Consider the following 15956-nt stretch of genomic DNA (forward strand, 5'->3'; position numbering starts at 1 on the left):
TTCATATCTCTCTTATTCCTACTTAAGGTTGTTTTATTTGTTCATTTATTTATGTGTTTATTGTCTCTCACCTCTCTATTAGAGGTAAGAGTATGTAGATGGTAAACTTGTCTTTTTTGGCAACCACTATATCACCAGCTCCTGGAAGAATGCCAGGCACATCACAGGCACCAATTAATATCTTTTGAGATGATGAGCAAGAGGGACCCCATTTCTCCTATATGATAACACTGGGATATTGAAAATAATTCATTTTACTCATTTTATAATTACTTAAAAATTCTGTTCAAATATTTGCTCCCAGTTTATGATGTGCTCATATAAATAATTAAAAAATAAATAAATAAATTTGTTGACAGTCCACTAGTATTAGCCATTTGAAATAGATTGCCATAGGTCACATATCTGCAGTGAAGTAGGTATTGTTCTCACTGTAAAGATATGGAAAGTGACAGATAAACAGAGTAAGCTAGAAAGATACAGACCTGATATTGGACCAAAACTATCTGTCTGACTTTTAACTCCCAAGCTCCCTTTTAGCATGAATAGTATGTTCATCCATGTAATTGGCAAGGAAAACCAAATAATGAGAAAGATGAAATGGTAAACAGCTTTTCAGTCTATAAAATGTGAAAGTCAAGAGAAAAATAGTTGAGATTTTGTAAAACTGGGAGTACAAGAGAATGTTTACGGATTTGCTTAGAGCAAGGGGCTGGGAAATTTGTTTCAGATTAAAAATAAGCTCACAGAACATGTCAAAGCAACACTTTGTAGATAGGTATATAAATATATTCGAAATATTTTAAATAAGTTATATAATAGATGAATAAGAAGTTATTCAAAGGAAAACTAGAGTGTCTTGGAATTGCATGCCTCATCTGAGGCTGAAGACAGGAAAGCTAAACCTCCCTCTTCCAAAAATACCCCTCATTAGAGCTGTCAGGAAAAGCAAAGCACACCACTTGAAAGGATGATGGGAATTCTAATACTCAGAAAAGGAAGTTTTGCTCACTCTTATTTTACCATGAAATGACTCTGTTCAAACCAATTGGTGCTGGGATTCCCTTAATAAAATCTTAAAAATTATCTCACAGAGTTAGAACTAATTGATACTCAAAAGTGATTAAATTCAATGTTCCAATCTCAGAAAAAGAAACAAACCCAGAGACAGATTGACAATACCAACTGAGAAATAACAAAGTAAAGAATATAATGAATGGGGAAGAACAAATTTCAAAAGAAAGATGCACATGGACAATAAATGTGATCATAGTAACCCTCTCTCACAAAGTAATAAAAATAAAAATTAAAGAAGAATGAAATAGGGGTGGGGATATAGTTCAGTTGGTGAAGTGTTTGCCTCACATGAGCCAGACCCTGATTCAATCTCCAGAACCATAAAGAAAGAGAGAGGGGAGAGAGAAGAGAGAAGAGAGAGAGAGAGAGAGAGAGAGAGAGAGAGAGAGAGAGAGAAGAAAGATTTTTTTTTTGGACATTTGGACAAAACATAAAAAAAACAAACCCAAATCCATGCTAACTGTAGACCCTCTTAGACAACACTTGAATCCCCACTTAAAGTTTCCTAAGATAAAATTTATTTTCTTCATTCCAAAATACTCCCTAACATTTTTTTTTTAAATCATACAGTGAAGTATCTCTATCTCACCTGTAATTCGCCCCAATTTGATTTTCTAATTTATTTGACATTCAATCAAACCTGAAACATAAAATCTCCCTTCCTGTCTCCCTCCCTCCCTCTCTCTCCCTCCGGGCCTCTTCTTTCAGCTAAAAACAAACAAGAAAAAACAGAAAAGTTCTGCTTTCTCTTCCCTGGTTCTTTAGCCTCTTGTTTATAATCCTCTCTGCTCTGAAGTCTCTCTCTTCTAAATGATCTGATCTACAAGTTCCTAAAACATCACAGAAGCAAAGTACTTTACATTACTATACATTGTCAAAATTATCCAACATCTTCAATGGATTGGCAGTACCAATCCATTCACTTAAGGAAATAACTGAAATCATTCATGTAAAATCTATCCTATATATCTCCATAGGCAATTTTACATACATATGCATTTGACATAATATTATCATATAGTATTTTTATATTATTTAAAATAAATAAAAATGAAAACTTCCAGCATCATGTCAAATCAGTTATGAAACTATTAATTTTACTGTGGCCCCTTGTTACTATGTACTTATATATTACATATATATAATATATAGATATATGCTTATATATTACATAGATATGTATCTATATATAGGTACATAGTTATATATATATATATATATATATACACAAGAGAGAGAGATTTTTAATATACTTTCTAGAGAGAAAGATAATAGGACCCATGTCTTCACATTTTGCAATAATATCAAATGCAGTCTATTTAAACAATTGCTTTCCCAAATATGTATTTCTACCATCTATATTAGAATCACATAGATAATCTAGATTCTTCCTAGATCAACCTAGTAAAAATCTATGTGAGACTTGGAAATTTCCACTTTTAAGCAAAGACTTACAGTGATTTTGCTTGCCTTTTCTATGGCTTGAAAATGCATGAAAATAGTTTCAAAATGATAAGTGATTGTATACATCTAAACATCTTTGAGTTAAAGAATGCTTAAGATGAAACTAGTGATAAATTCTTGGGACTGGTTCTTTAAAGAAATACTGTAGCACCCTGTTCTTTGTTCATTTACAAATTACAAGTTGATTCATCACTGGTGACTTTAACAGTTGTCTGTGTTTTAAGCTTGTCAACAATAAAGGTAGTTATGAACAGTTGAGTATGTCATATGTGAGTGATTTGATGGATTAATTTAAATTCAGTAATGATTTTGCTCCTTAGAGGCATTCAGCTATAACAGAGAACCACTCTGAAATGTGTTGATGGCTTGAAAACAAAGACGTGCAGTGAATTGCCCTCTTAGGCTTTCCTTGTTTTTGAGAATCTTACATTGACATTGTGTCAATTTCTAAGTACAGACCTTTGAGCAAGGGCTACCCAGTCTTCTGCTGAAGTTCTGAACTACCCTGAGGGTTGATGAACAGCCTCCTGTCACTGGCATCCATTAGAGACTGATCCCTTTTAGGGAAATAGAGCTTTGTCAAGTGGAATGAGCTGCCAGGGCTTCATTGAGAACACAGATTGAGCACTAATTAGTTCTAGCAAAGTTACAAGTGACAATACCATTGGAGATATAGTTCTAACAAGAATGAAAATGCATTTTTTTCTTTTGCATTGTTTATTTGCCCTTCATTCGGAGCAATGACAATGTCCCATACCAGAAGAGAAATAATAAAGATTAGGAAAGTCCCCTTCTCTACTCTGTTTGCTCCTTTTAATATTTGTTGCATTTCTAGAGCAGATTATTATATTATGAAAAGAATCTTTAAATATTAACCTAAACTATTTCTTCAAAGCAAATATGCTAGAAAAAATATTGTCAAATAATTTTTTAAAGTTGTTATATAAAATTTCCTAGAAGTATTTTTTTTTAGTATCTATGAAATCCAAGTCTAGAAGAATGTAAGTATTAAGACTCCAATGACAGCAGTTCAAACTTTTGAACTACTTATTGTCAAAACTACTCAATTAATTTATTTGAGACAATCAAGTATGTTATCATTCTGTATGAATTAGAATACTTGGTTTCTAAGGATCTGCAGAGGAGGAATAGACTGGCTATGTCTTGTTCTAGTGTATATTGATCCAAGATAAAGAATAGGGAATGATTTATTATTCTTATTTTGGATCATTAGTCAATGTATCAACAGAACTCCATTGTTGTTTTTAATAAATGAGAATGGTGGGAACATGAGATTAAGAGAATAATTCTATAAAATAAACACATTGTACTGTCCCCACATGCTTTCTTTGCCAAAAAGCAATCTGCCATACCTATACCTGGCCTAAGTGGACAGAATATTTCACATTCCTCAGCAAATTGAGATAGGGGAAAGGTAATGAATTATAGGGATAAGGAATGGTTATCAAAGAAGAGACAATGGGTTGCCAACAGCTAACTACTGAGATCACACTTCCTGGCAAAATGAGTTGCTAACTATTACCCCTGTGCTGCTCCTTTTTTACCTTAGGCACACCAGAGATAAAAGAGAAGACAGGCTTCTGGTTTCCATAAAAGAGCAAGACACACCCATTCTCAGGGACTCCCAGATCTGGGACTCCTTCTCTTCAAAAAAATATGCCCTCAGTCATTAACACTTTTCTTAAACAAAACTTGTTTTGCCTGGGCATTTCTCGGGTGTTTAATCTTTTACACAGTGGGAAAAAGGACCCATTCCTGATCTCTAAGATTGGTACCATTAATAGCTGACTAAATATCTATATGCAACATTTTACATTTTTTCCAAAAGCTAATTCTACTCAGAATATACAGTTCAGGGAATAAAATAGAGACAGGTAATTACATAAAAGTAAAGATGTAAGTATGAAGCAAGAGAAAGGAAGCATTACTATACTAATCCAGATAATACCAGGGAACCAGAGTAGGATAGCAGAGTGGAGAAGGGGTAAATAGATGGAATAGAACTCCATTGTTGTTTTTAGATTAGGTAATTAGAATATGAATTTGAAAGAGGAAAAGATCAATCCCTAAAAAAAATAAGTAAGGGCACTGAAGCTGAGGTGGACATAGCAACACAAGAGAAGTAAGAGAATAAAATGGAAGGATGAAAGAAGTATAATGAAAATGGTGACCAGGGCTTTCAACTGCAAATAACTGTGTTGGTCTCAAACAACTATCTTTTAGCATTCTGTTTTAATTGGTCTTATAATGGATGCACTTCCAGAAACATTATATCGGAATCTACTAGAGTAGTGAATTGATAATAACCACACATCTTCTCCAACTAAGCAATCTTTGGAGAGCCAAATTTCTTAACTACCTAACTGAAGAGAGGGTTACCTGTGTTTCCATCTTGATCTCTAAAGTGCTAAGATATTTGTTAACTGATGCTTTCCCCAATTAACTACTATTGACTTAGAGCTAAACTAGCTATTTGAACATACAAATACCATCAAATTTTCATTTCCCAGGGAGGAGAACAATAGTAAAGTAGTTAAAGTCTTTTGCTTTTCTTGGGGGTGGGGGGGGTTAGAGGGCCTCAATAATAGTAATATTACTTTGATAGTAATATTACTTTGAAAAACACAGCATGTGGTATGGAGAATAATGTTTCTCCTGCCTCTCCTGCCAGGATATCCACATGCTAAATCCTGGAGCCCGTGGATGTGCACCTTGCCTAGCAAAAAAAATTGGGTCTATTATACTAAATTATCCAGGTTGGCCAGTCTTATCACATGGATCATTAAAGGCAGAAGATCATTCTCATTTTTTTTTTTTTTGTGAGAGGTGTGGCTGTGAAAGAAGGCACAGAGAGATGCAACACTGCTGCCTTGGAAGTTGTAGAAAGGACACAGGAACCAAGGAATGTGGGAGACTGTAGAAGAAAAGGCAAGGCAAGTCTCACCTATAGTCTCCAGAAAGGAATATAGTCCTAGCAAAGTCCTGAACTTGGCCCTGTGAGATCTGTGTTGGGCCTCTGACCTTCAGAACTGTAAAACAACAGATTTCATAACTTATTTTATATTAACATCATGATTTAAGATCTATTTTGTATTTTAGTTGGTAGTTTCATTATAGCTTATAAAAGTTATGAACAAAACAGAGCTTTAGATACTAATTCAGACTGAATGAGAATATTTCAGAATTTCTTTGATTTTTCCTATTTTGTTTATGGGCTTTTGAAAAATGTTAAAAGATTGCCTTTACAAATTACTTAAAATATCATACAGATTTTTAAATCCGAGTACATGCAGAGGGAAACAGTTAAATTACCTGAACTATGGGCAATTTCTGGCACTTGGGTTTGTCATTGAACTACCTTTAATTTGTCCCAAACTTCCAAAATTTTAACAGTTATCAGCATTGCAGGCAAAGCACCTAGAAAGATTAGTGTCTAGCAAGCCGAACTTAGTGAAAACTTAAAGTGGGTTTTATATCAAATTGTTATACTTATTTGAATCATCCATTTGAAGAAGTGATTGATACTTTTTGTGCCAAATTTGAAAGTAAATCCAAGACAAAGCTTCAGATGTTACCTATAAAATCATAATAGACATTTTTAATATGAAGTAGAATTTGGTGCAAAGAATTTCTATAGACATCATAATACTGTGTGACATCCATAATGGTGCAACCATGTGAAATGGAAAAGTTCAGAATCTTTTTTTTAATATTCATATTTTAGTTGTACACAATACCTTTATTTTGTTTATTTACTTTTATGTGGTGCTAAGGATCGAACCCAGGGCCTCACATGTGGTAGGAGAGTGCTATACCGCTGAGCTACAACCAACCCCAGCCCCAAAAAAGTTCAGAATCTTGAACCAAGCAGACCTGCATTTTGAATCTTGGGAGTACCACTTCCTACATGTAAGATCTTAGATATGGTAATCATAGCATAGAAGTCTTAGTTTCATATAAAGTGATGTCACCTTGTTGTGTAGAATTTCTTCAAGAAATAAATGATGGTCAAAGTAAAAAATTTAAAACAATATATTTACTGCTGAACAAGTGCTCCCTATTTGGGTATCTGGGCAACTGCATTCGTTATTGATCTAAAAGTATGAACCATCAGCATAGGAAAAATAATCCTGTTTTAACCCATAGAAGTACATAATCCAAAAACAAACAAATATTAAAATTTTCACATGTTCAACTTCTTTTCATTAAAAAAATGTTTTTCATCATCCATAACAGTATCCTTTGAAATCCTTACCACTTTGTGCATAATTTTCTACACTGAATTGGATATCTCTAGACTCTAAATCCTTATTCTCAAATTTCCTCCTGTAATCTTCTAGTAATCCAGTAAATGAAATTTGGCATGGCCTAGTTGTGCTTTGATGCCATCATAACAGGCTTTCTCTTTATCATGATCAGCCATGATTCAGTGCAACAAACCTTTAGAAAAAGTAATCAGTTGCCAAATATTCTGATGACAAATTCACTTGTTCATTCAGCAACAGCATTTTTCCTTCTTTAACTGATTTGGAACTCATTAGTTTAGAATGCCACTGCATAGTAAATCACTCCTTAGTATTAATACTAATGGAGTACATTCTATCTCACAACAACACATTTAATAAAATGTGGTAAGCATAAAACGATTATGAGTATGAAATAGTTTCTTTTTCCCCTTAGCTAAATTATTTTCTTATTTTCCCAGGTTAGATAACGAAGTAATTTCCTAAAAATTGTTTCCTTAAAACAATTGTATAGATGTTAAAACATTATGGCTATTTGAGTAAATGATAATATTGCTAGAAAATTTTTCTTTGTATTATTATTACAATATATCAAATGGATACATAAATATCCCACAAAACTAAGGGAGAAAGTAAAGAAATGAGAAACAAATAGTTCACATACATTCATAAGAACACTCAAAAAATTGCCTAATTTTTGACAATTATGAAATAATTAAAAACAATGGAAATGTACTCTTTCTACTACCACAAATGTTTAGGTGACTTGACTCATCAGCTAAATTAAAGTGGGCATGATTGAAGATAAAGTACTTAGTACTTTTTGATTAATTTTTAAAGATACTCTATAATATTAACTCTTCTCTACATTTTGGAAATAAATTACTAAAATAATAGAAATAAATATGCATTTCAATCCAGTAGTAGGTCAAAAAGAAGCTGGTAATTCAAATAAAATAGAAGGTATGGGGAAAAAATTCAACCAAAGCAGAACAAATAGGATAAATATAAAGCACAAAATAAGATGGCTAAAATAATTCCTTGTACATTGATAGTCTGATTAACTTCATGCAAACTATCCTTGTTAACTAAAATACTAAAATAGATATTGATATAGTAGATAAATATTGATTTAGGAGATAAATTGCAATATGGATCTAGAAGCTGTTTTCAAAATCAATTTATAATGCAAAGACAAAGAAGAGGGGTTGAAAATATATAAAAATGGGATAAGGCATACTATTCAAATAGAAACAAAAGAAAGTTGGTATAACAATATGAGCATTAGGCAAAACAAACTTAAAGGCAAAAATACTAAAAATAGTAATCACAGAATAGTGAAATATTAAATTAGAATATAATCTGAAATATGTTCACTTAAACTAGCTTCAAAATACATAATATAATAATTGACAAATAACAAGGGCATATTTACAATTCACCATCAGGGCTGGAAAATTAAACATACATCTGGGTGGGTAATATCAAATGCTCTATTCCCCGTGGGGGGAAAAAAGAAAGAAAGAAAAAAGAAGAGAGAACACAGATTTAAAAAACACAGTTAACAAAGCTGAAGTAATAGCCATGTCTTGACTGAAAATATATGTTCCTGCCCAATATATAAGAAATATTGTATACAGTTATAAGTAATTCTAGAAAATTTAAGCTGTTAGTACCAAACAGGTATATGTTTTCACAATTAAAATGGTTGTCAGAAAATAAACAGAGATAACAGAAGGGAATTAGAAAAAAAATATGTTTTTAGGGGAATAAATGGAAAAGTACTGTGTACAGTATACAAACCATGATATTCATGTAGAGCATATGAATAGTGAACTATCTGGGGAAATTGTTGCTTCCCTTCTACTTTAACTTATGACAAATTAATTGATTGCAGCCCCCATACCCAAACATTTGGTATGTTGTTTTCTTTCAGTGGGTTTATAAAGCCTGCTGTTTTACCTTGGCTGAGATGGTGAATATTCTTATGGAGTCAAACATCAAAGAGCTCATCTTTACACTCCAATTATAGCCTCTCAGGGTCAGCACAAAACAAGAATAAGAAGTTGGCTAAGTTCATCTTCTGAGCTTGATGCTACTTATTTCTCACAGTTTACTGCTTCCTACTTCTATTTTTAGCACTTTTTCCCCCTAGACACTTTCAGCTCTTCAAATAAAGAGAAAAAGTATAATAAAGTCACTTATAACATTGTACTAAATTAAGAACTTCTCTTTCTTATAAGGTCACTTTAATAATATAGTGTTTTTTTTAAAAGGGCTAATCCAAAAACAAAGACGTTAAGGAATATTGAAATGTAAGGAAACAGTGGGAAAGATTTAGGGTAGTGAGCAGAAGGAAAGAATTCTGAGTACCATCAAAACAGGTACAGGCACCTCTTTAGTGTGCTCAGGTATAACTGGGCTAGTTCTTCATTTTTTGCTGGACATTTAGAAGTTTGTCAAAGTTAAACCTGAATATGTACCTATTACAGAAAGAGAAGGATAGACACAGCAAGAGTCAGAGATATGAACACATTTCTTTATTGAGAGTATTCAACTACAGAAATTTCAGTAAAACCATCTAACCGGTTTTACCAAAATCTTCCAATTCAACATTTCATTTGTCTTGGGTAACAAATATTACATGAATTGTTTTAGGTTTAAAGATAGAATGTGTCTTAAACCAAGAGTGAAATAATTTTTCTAAAAGAGAATGTGAGATGTTAATATTCATTGGGTCATACTATACTTTCATTTAAAACTAAAATGCTTTAATTAAAAAGGCATCACTTTCCTTCTCCAAAATCTCATTCTGTAGATAGTCTCAGGAAGTGTGAGAATAGGTCTCAGGGCATAAGGAACTTGTGCTAACTTGAACTCTAAAGTCACAAAACCTGTCTAGTAATACTCGACACATGCATGTGGAGGAATGTACACACACTCACACATGTGGACAATTTCTCTTTCTGACATTGACTTAATTTTAATTAATTAAAAATTAAATTTAATTTTAATTGCACTAAATAAATACAATTTAGTAAGAATTTAATAGAAGAGAATTAGAATATTTTAATTGTCTAAACAATTTTACATTTTGGTTTTTTAAGGACTTTGACTAATGAAGATGCAACCTTAAGTTTGATGTTCTGTTTAGGGATTTTTTTTTTTTTTTGGTGGTTGTTGTTTCTGGAACTTTTTTTTAATTTGCTTTTTTTTTGCACAAAGAATAATATATTCTGTGTTTCATCATAGTTTCCTCTGTAGATTTGTGTCTCTTTAAAACATACTCATATTATTCAACAGATACGTAGGTAGGTAAAGCTGATACTGCTGCTAATTCTAATCTCTTTAAGGAAACATTTATTTTTACACATAAGAAAAAAAGCATATGCATTAATTAGTTAAAATTTATGTTATACACTATCATTCTAATTTTTCAAGTAACAGTCTATAACCTTCAATTTTCTCACATTCTTTTTATTTTTTCTAACACTTCAAATAAAGATAATATAAAATTTGCTCATAAATGGTAATGATTAAAGAACTTGATTAAAATGCTTCTATTAATTATGTACTATTAATCACCACATCCTTCACCTTTTCTTCAATCTCAATGTCTTTGATATTTTTTCTCTTCCTTTACTTAGGCCACTCATAACTAAACTAACTCTGAGACTATAAGTTTTAGCACCAACCCCCTTCAGCCCTAGGCAAACCAGGATGATTGGTCACCTTAATACCAGTTCACCCTCCAGTTACTTTAAGTACTCTACTCTCTTTCTCCTCCCCTTGGTCTCTTGGTTCACTCCTGAACTCACTGCAGCTGGGTTTCTGCCTTTATCACTCATACATATGGGCTTTGTAAGAATCATCAAATGACCTTTAACTAAGGAGACTTTCTAGTCCTTACCTCAGTGGGCCTTGCTGTTGGGTTTAATGCTGCTGATGCATCTTCCCTGAATCAATTCACTACTAAGGCTTCTACAGAAGTTCAGCTTATTGGTATTTATTGTGCTTTTAACTCTATTTCATGGGCAATCTCCCTCTACTTGTTTTTTGAAAGATGATTTTCCTCAAGATTCTATACTTGGTCATATCTTATTATTCTATAAATCCTTTGCATGGCTGATCTCACATCCTTTCATGTGGATGAGGACTACAGGATGAGGACTTTGAAATCTACTGCTCAGACTACCTGAAATATCTGTATGTTCCATGTGCCCATTGAGAAAGCTGAAATTTTATGTGTAATGACCTTCACAATGATCATATCTCTATTTCTTGTTGGTATTATCAGCAATTATTCACTTATGCTAAAAATTATATTATCCTCAATTATATTCTTTTTCATCTCTATTTAACTAATTACTAAATTGTTCAATTTTGCCTCCTAGATAATTTTTAAATGCATCCTTCTTTCTCAATTCTAATTCCTATTTTCTGTTTTCAAGAAATGGCCATCTGAATCACTGCCACAATTTCCCAAATCATCACATCACTACAGACTTATCTTCACATTCTTTCCTACGTGCTTAGTAGATTCTAGTACATTACACATGCTATAGACTACTGTATTTCTTACATAAATAATATTGTACTTGTTGCAAGCTAACTACCAATTTATCTTTCCCACAAAACTGTGAGCTTATTAAGAGAAGACCTATGCTTTATTGTTGTGTCTCTAGTGCCTACTTCTGGTGCCTGGCAAGTGATAAGGGTATATAAAATACTAAACAGATAGAAGCTCAGCTCAATGTGCTTTCCTAACACTATACACACTCCCTACCCACCTCTTCCAAAGAGCCTGGGGCCATTATGCTCTATGATTCTACCTAAAATATCTCCAAAATTGTTGCACATATGGTATACACTTAATGAATAGGTATAGAAATAAAGAATGAATATTATATTCTCTGGGCAACTGTTTGAAATGAATAAGTATTTTGCGATGTCATCTCATAGGCAATTAAGAAGTATTTTAAAAACCCAGATAAGGGTTAGGGCTGTAGCTCGGTGGCACAGCACTTGTCTAGCATGTGTGAGGCACAGGGTTTGATCCTCAGAACCACATAAAAATAAACAAATAAAGGCATCCTGGCCCTTTACAACTAAAAAATAAATAAAAATTAAGAAAACCCCACAATTCAAAGCATGTCTTTAAAAAAAAAATTGTAGTTGTAGATGGACAGCATGACTTTAGCACCAACCCCCCTCAGCACTAGGCAAACCATTTGCTTTTTTTTTTTTTTTTTTTGTATGTGGTACTGAGAACCAAATCCAGTGCCTCACACATGTCAGGCAAGCACTCTGCCACTGAGCCACAGCTACATCCCTCAAATCATAGCATCTGCAGATAAACAGAGTTAGAGAAAATAATGCTAAGTAAAGTTAGCCAATCCCAAAAAACCAAATGCCGAATGTTTTCTTTGATATAAGGAGGCTGATTCATAGTGGGGTAGGGACAGGGAGCATGGGAGGAATAGATGAACTCTAGATAGGGTAAAGGGGTTGGAGGGGAAAGGAGGGGGCATAGGGTAATTAATGATGGTGGAATGTGATGATCATTACTATCCAGAGTACAAGTATGAAGACATAAATTGGTGTGAATATACTATGTATACAATCAGAGATATGAAAAATTGTGCTCTATATATGTAATAAGAATTGTAATTCATTCTAGTGTCATATATAAATTTAAAAATTACATAAAAAACACTGATCATTTCAATAGCACATTCTTTAAGGTGGATGATGTGTGAATGTGTGAAATGTTAACAGGCACATCATTGAAAATAAACAACAAAAAATTGCATGGAAACAAACAAACAAACATGTCTTTTAAAGCTTTCAAATGGTTTAGAAAATATCTTCCTACATAAATGCAAGTAATTCATAAACCACACATGTTAAGGTCTTTAATGTGAATACAAAGCCTTTAATTTTTTTGTGTTCCTAAAAATTGGCTTAACCTTTACAGTGAAAAAAGTACTTTGTATTTTGTAAAATATTAGGGCATTTCATGCAAAGCTCAGAGTTTTATTTAGCATATTTTTAAATGCCATACCAACATATTTTGGGGAGTCTAAAAATTTTATGGAATAAATAAATATACATTGCAAATGTTTTCCATAACAATAAATGGAAATGGAAAAAATAGAAGGAAAATAATGTATTATTATTTATAATAAGAATATTTGTAATCTTTAACCACAAATGAATATTTAAATTACCAGTTTGCTTTTAAGATAATACTGGCTAAAGTAAATTGCAAAAGACTTAATAAATCCGAATAAAACTTATTTATTAATTAATTTCTACTATGGACATTTGTTTCTTTCTAATGTTCACATCTTCTTATAGGAACATTAAATAGGTCCTCTGGTATCCTTAGCTCATTTAAGTAGTTCAATGAACTTAATATTTTTTGCCAGAAACTTCAGTGATTAGAGAAAAGAGATGTCATTTTCAAGATGTATTCTTTGGACATTTCTTATTTATGGAAAATCAATAACATATTATAACAGAGATGGAATCCTATAGCATTTTCAATGGAAAACTAAGATAAATGTAGATAATCTTAATTGTGACTTTGATTAACATTAAACAACCATTTAATTGTTAATAATAAACTACCTTTAAAGGAATGCTTTCTTTTTAAGAGAAGCAGTTTCACACAATAAGAAATGTAATATAATTTAAGTGTAGAATAATAGAATCCATGCATGTACTAGAATTATCCACTAAAATCAAGTTAAACCCACATATATATACATATATATGTATATATATGTGCTTTTATACTCATAATTCCCCATATTTTTCAGAGTTTCAAAAATATATTAAGATAAAATGACATATATTTGACTTTCAAAAATATTGAACTTGCTACTTATGAGATCTGCAAAACAAATTCACTTTAATGTCATATTTAAATGCATCGAATTTCAGATTAATCAGTTTTCCAAGGTAGACAGTTTGTAGTGAGCAACTAAAAATCATTTCTACTCTGTAATTATAATTAGGTAAGGAAAACCATTTCAGGATCTTACAATGTTCAATATTTTAGTATGACTTTTATTTTCTTGTTCAGTAGATATACTATCTATGCAGGTGTTTTAAGGTGAGAGATACGATAGCCAATTATAGTAGCCTATCCCAGACTTTCACAATAAAATAATAGTCCCATGTCCTAGAAAATTCTTTAGGCCTAATTCAAACCAGGACAGTTGTTAACACTCCTGAGATATGAACTAAATTTTCAGATAATAGAACCTTACCTTAACATCATTGGTGTTCATTCGGGTTCCCTCCTTTCCCACAAATATATCATCAATGTCAACGAGAATATATCTATCCAAGGACAGTTCCAGCTTCTTCCCTGACAAGAAGGAGATGGCATCTATGAAAATGAGCTTGTGCAGCCAAAAGTTCAAGTTGTTGCCAAAAAGAACTCTCTGAATTCCATCGTGAACACCTAAGTCGTGTATGATAGTGGCAAAAAAAGCACCTTTAGAGACTGGAGGAGAAAGATTTTCTGGGGTCTTTATTTTGGCAAATATTACTGGTTGGTAGGTTGAGTGATTAATTTGAAAAACCGTCCAGTCAGTTCCAGGTAAAGAACCCCTTTCAAGCTTTGATGATTTGGTCACACGGAGCAAGGGAGAATGAGGATTAATACAACAGTCTTTTACTGCAAGGTTTCCATATATAGAAAAGGGGAAGCCTTTTAACTGAAAGCTCTGTAGACTCTTCTCATTAGTTCTATGGAATCCAATGACACCCACACCATACTCTACACAGTATTTATCTAAAAGGCTTCGATTCCAAGAGTCCATATTTATGTATTTTAAAATATTCTCATAAATAATGAGAACATATTTGCCTTTAGTTTTGTCTGTAAGTGCTGGGAGATCTCCTTTTCCGGTAGCAATTTCAATGTGATATTGGAATCTACTTGATTCTAGAATCATAATGATGTCTTGACCAAGGGATGAGTACTGACTCTCCACAAACACAAGGACTATGGAGTCTGTCCTTGAGGCATCAAAAAGCTTCATTTCCTTCACTTCCATTAGTCTATATGGTAGGTGTTGGAGGTCACCGCAGTCCACTTCTGAAGCCACTTCAGAGAGTTCATTTTCCTGTTTGTAGCCACTGTACAGGTAGTAAGCAGAAATAATAATGCTCACCACACAAAAAGTGGCAAGCAAAATAACCGTCCTTTGAAAGTGTCTGTGAAGCCTCATGATAAAACTCATGATGTATAGGTTTTCCTTGACTCTTCCAACAGAAGCACCATTTAAAAAAGAAAAGAAAAGATGGTGTTTCAGGTACTTTCCCAGTCTCAGTCAATAGTTTATGTCACCATTGCAGCACATTTGTATTGCTTGATTATGACTCACAGGAAATACAGTCTGAAAACAGAATAAAACAAAACAGTTTTCAGCATCAAAATGAGCAAATTTTTATGTTATTTAGTATCAGACTAGGAAGCAGGGGAACTGATATAGGTTAGAAAACTTTCCATTCCTTCTCCCAGATATGGATGAAGACAAAGGAAATATGGAATGAGAAAAAGGGTATCACTGAACCCAGGTCACTATCCCTAATACAGAGAAACACTGGGCTTTGCATCACACTCTGGAGATAATACAGACCTAATACCACAGAAAGGTTACACTGCCATTTCCTATCATCCAGATACATATCATATATTGCATATTCAAGCAGTTTATGTTTAATTACACACATTGAAAGTTCACAAAAGTTTGGACATGTTTCATTAATTGACACAATTAAAACAAAAGTCTTTTTTCCAAAATATGAAGGCAAAAAATTTTGTCACTCAGCATACATTTCAAATTAATCAAAGAAACAACCCAATAATAGTTACTTTAATTAGAATAACCCTTTAAAAATACAGATATAATCCCACAATCCAACTGTTCATTTTAGAACTATATATTGACAAAGTTAGGTTATGTGATAAGACAAATGTGAGGAGTGAAACACTTCTTGGGGTCATACAGCTCTGTTGTATCATGATATGCACTGTGGGGGAGGTAGACAATCATGTTCTGGAGAATACATACTCACACATTTATTTTCTATCATTCTGTTTCTGCTTTGTGAGAAAATATCAGCAATTAT

At 32.8% G+C, this 15956-nt stretch overlaps 1 protein-coding gene across 1 annotated transcript in view; it reads right to left on the reverse strand.

Annotated features, from left to right (window-relative positions):
• LOC114092843 (bifunctional heparan sulfate N-deacetylase/N-sulfotransferase 3) overlaps positions 1-15064 on the reverse strand; it is a 162974-nt gene extending 147910 nt beyond the window's left edge. Inside the window, exon 1 of the mRNA XM_027935414.2 lies at positions 14084-15064. Within this exon, the coding sequence (XP_027791215.1) occupies positions 14084-15064 (981 nt within the window). The remainder of the gene's footprint in view (positions 1-14083) is intronic.
• Positions 15065-15956: the final 892 nt, after the last annotated feature.

Source organism: Marmota flaviventris, chromosome 7 (assembly GCF_047511675.1).
Source record: "Marmota flaviventris isolate mMarFla1 chromosome 7, mMarFla1.hap1, whole genome shotgun sequence".
Classification (NCBI taxonomy): domain Eukaryota; kingdom Metazoa; phylum Chordata; class Mammalia; order Rodentia; family Sciuridae; genus Marmota; species Marmota flaviventris.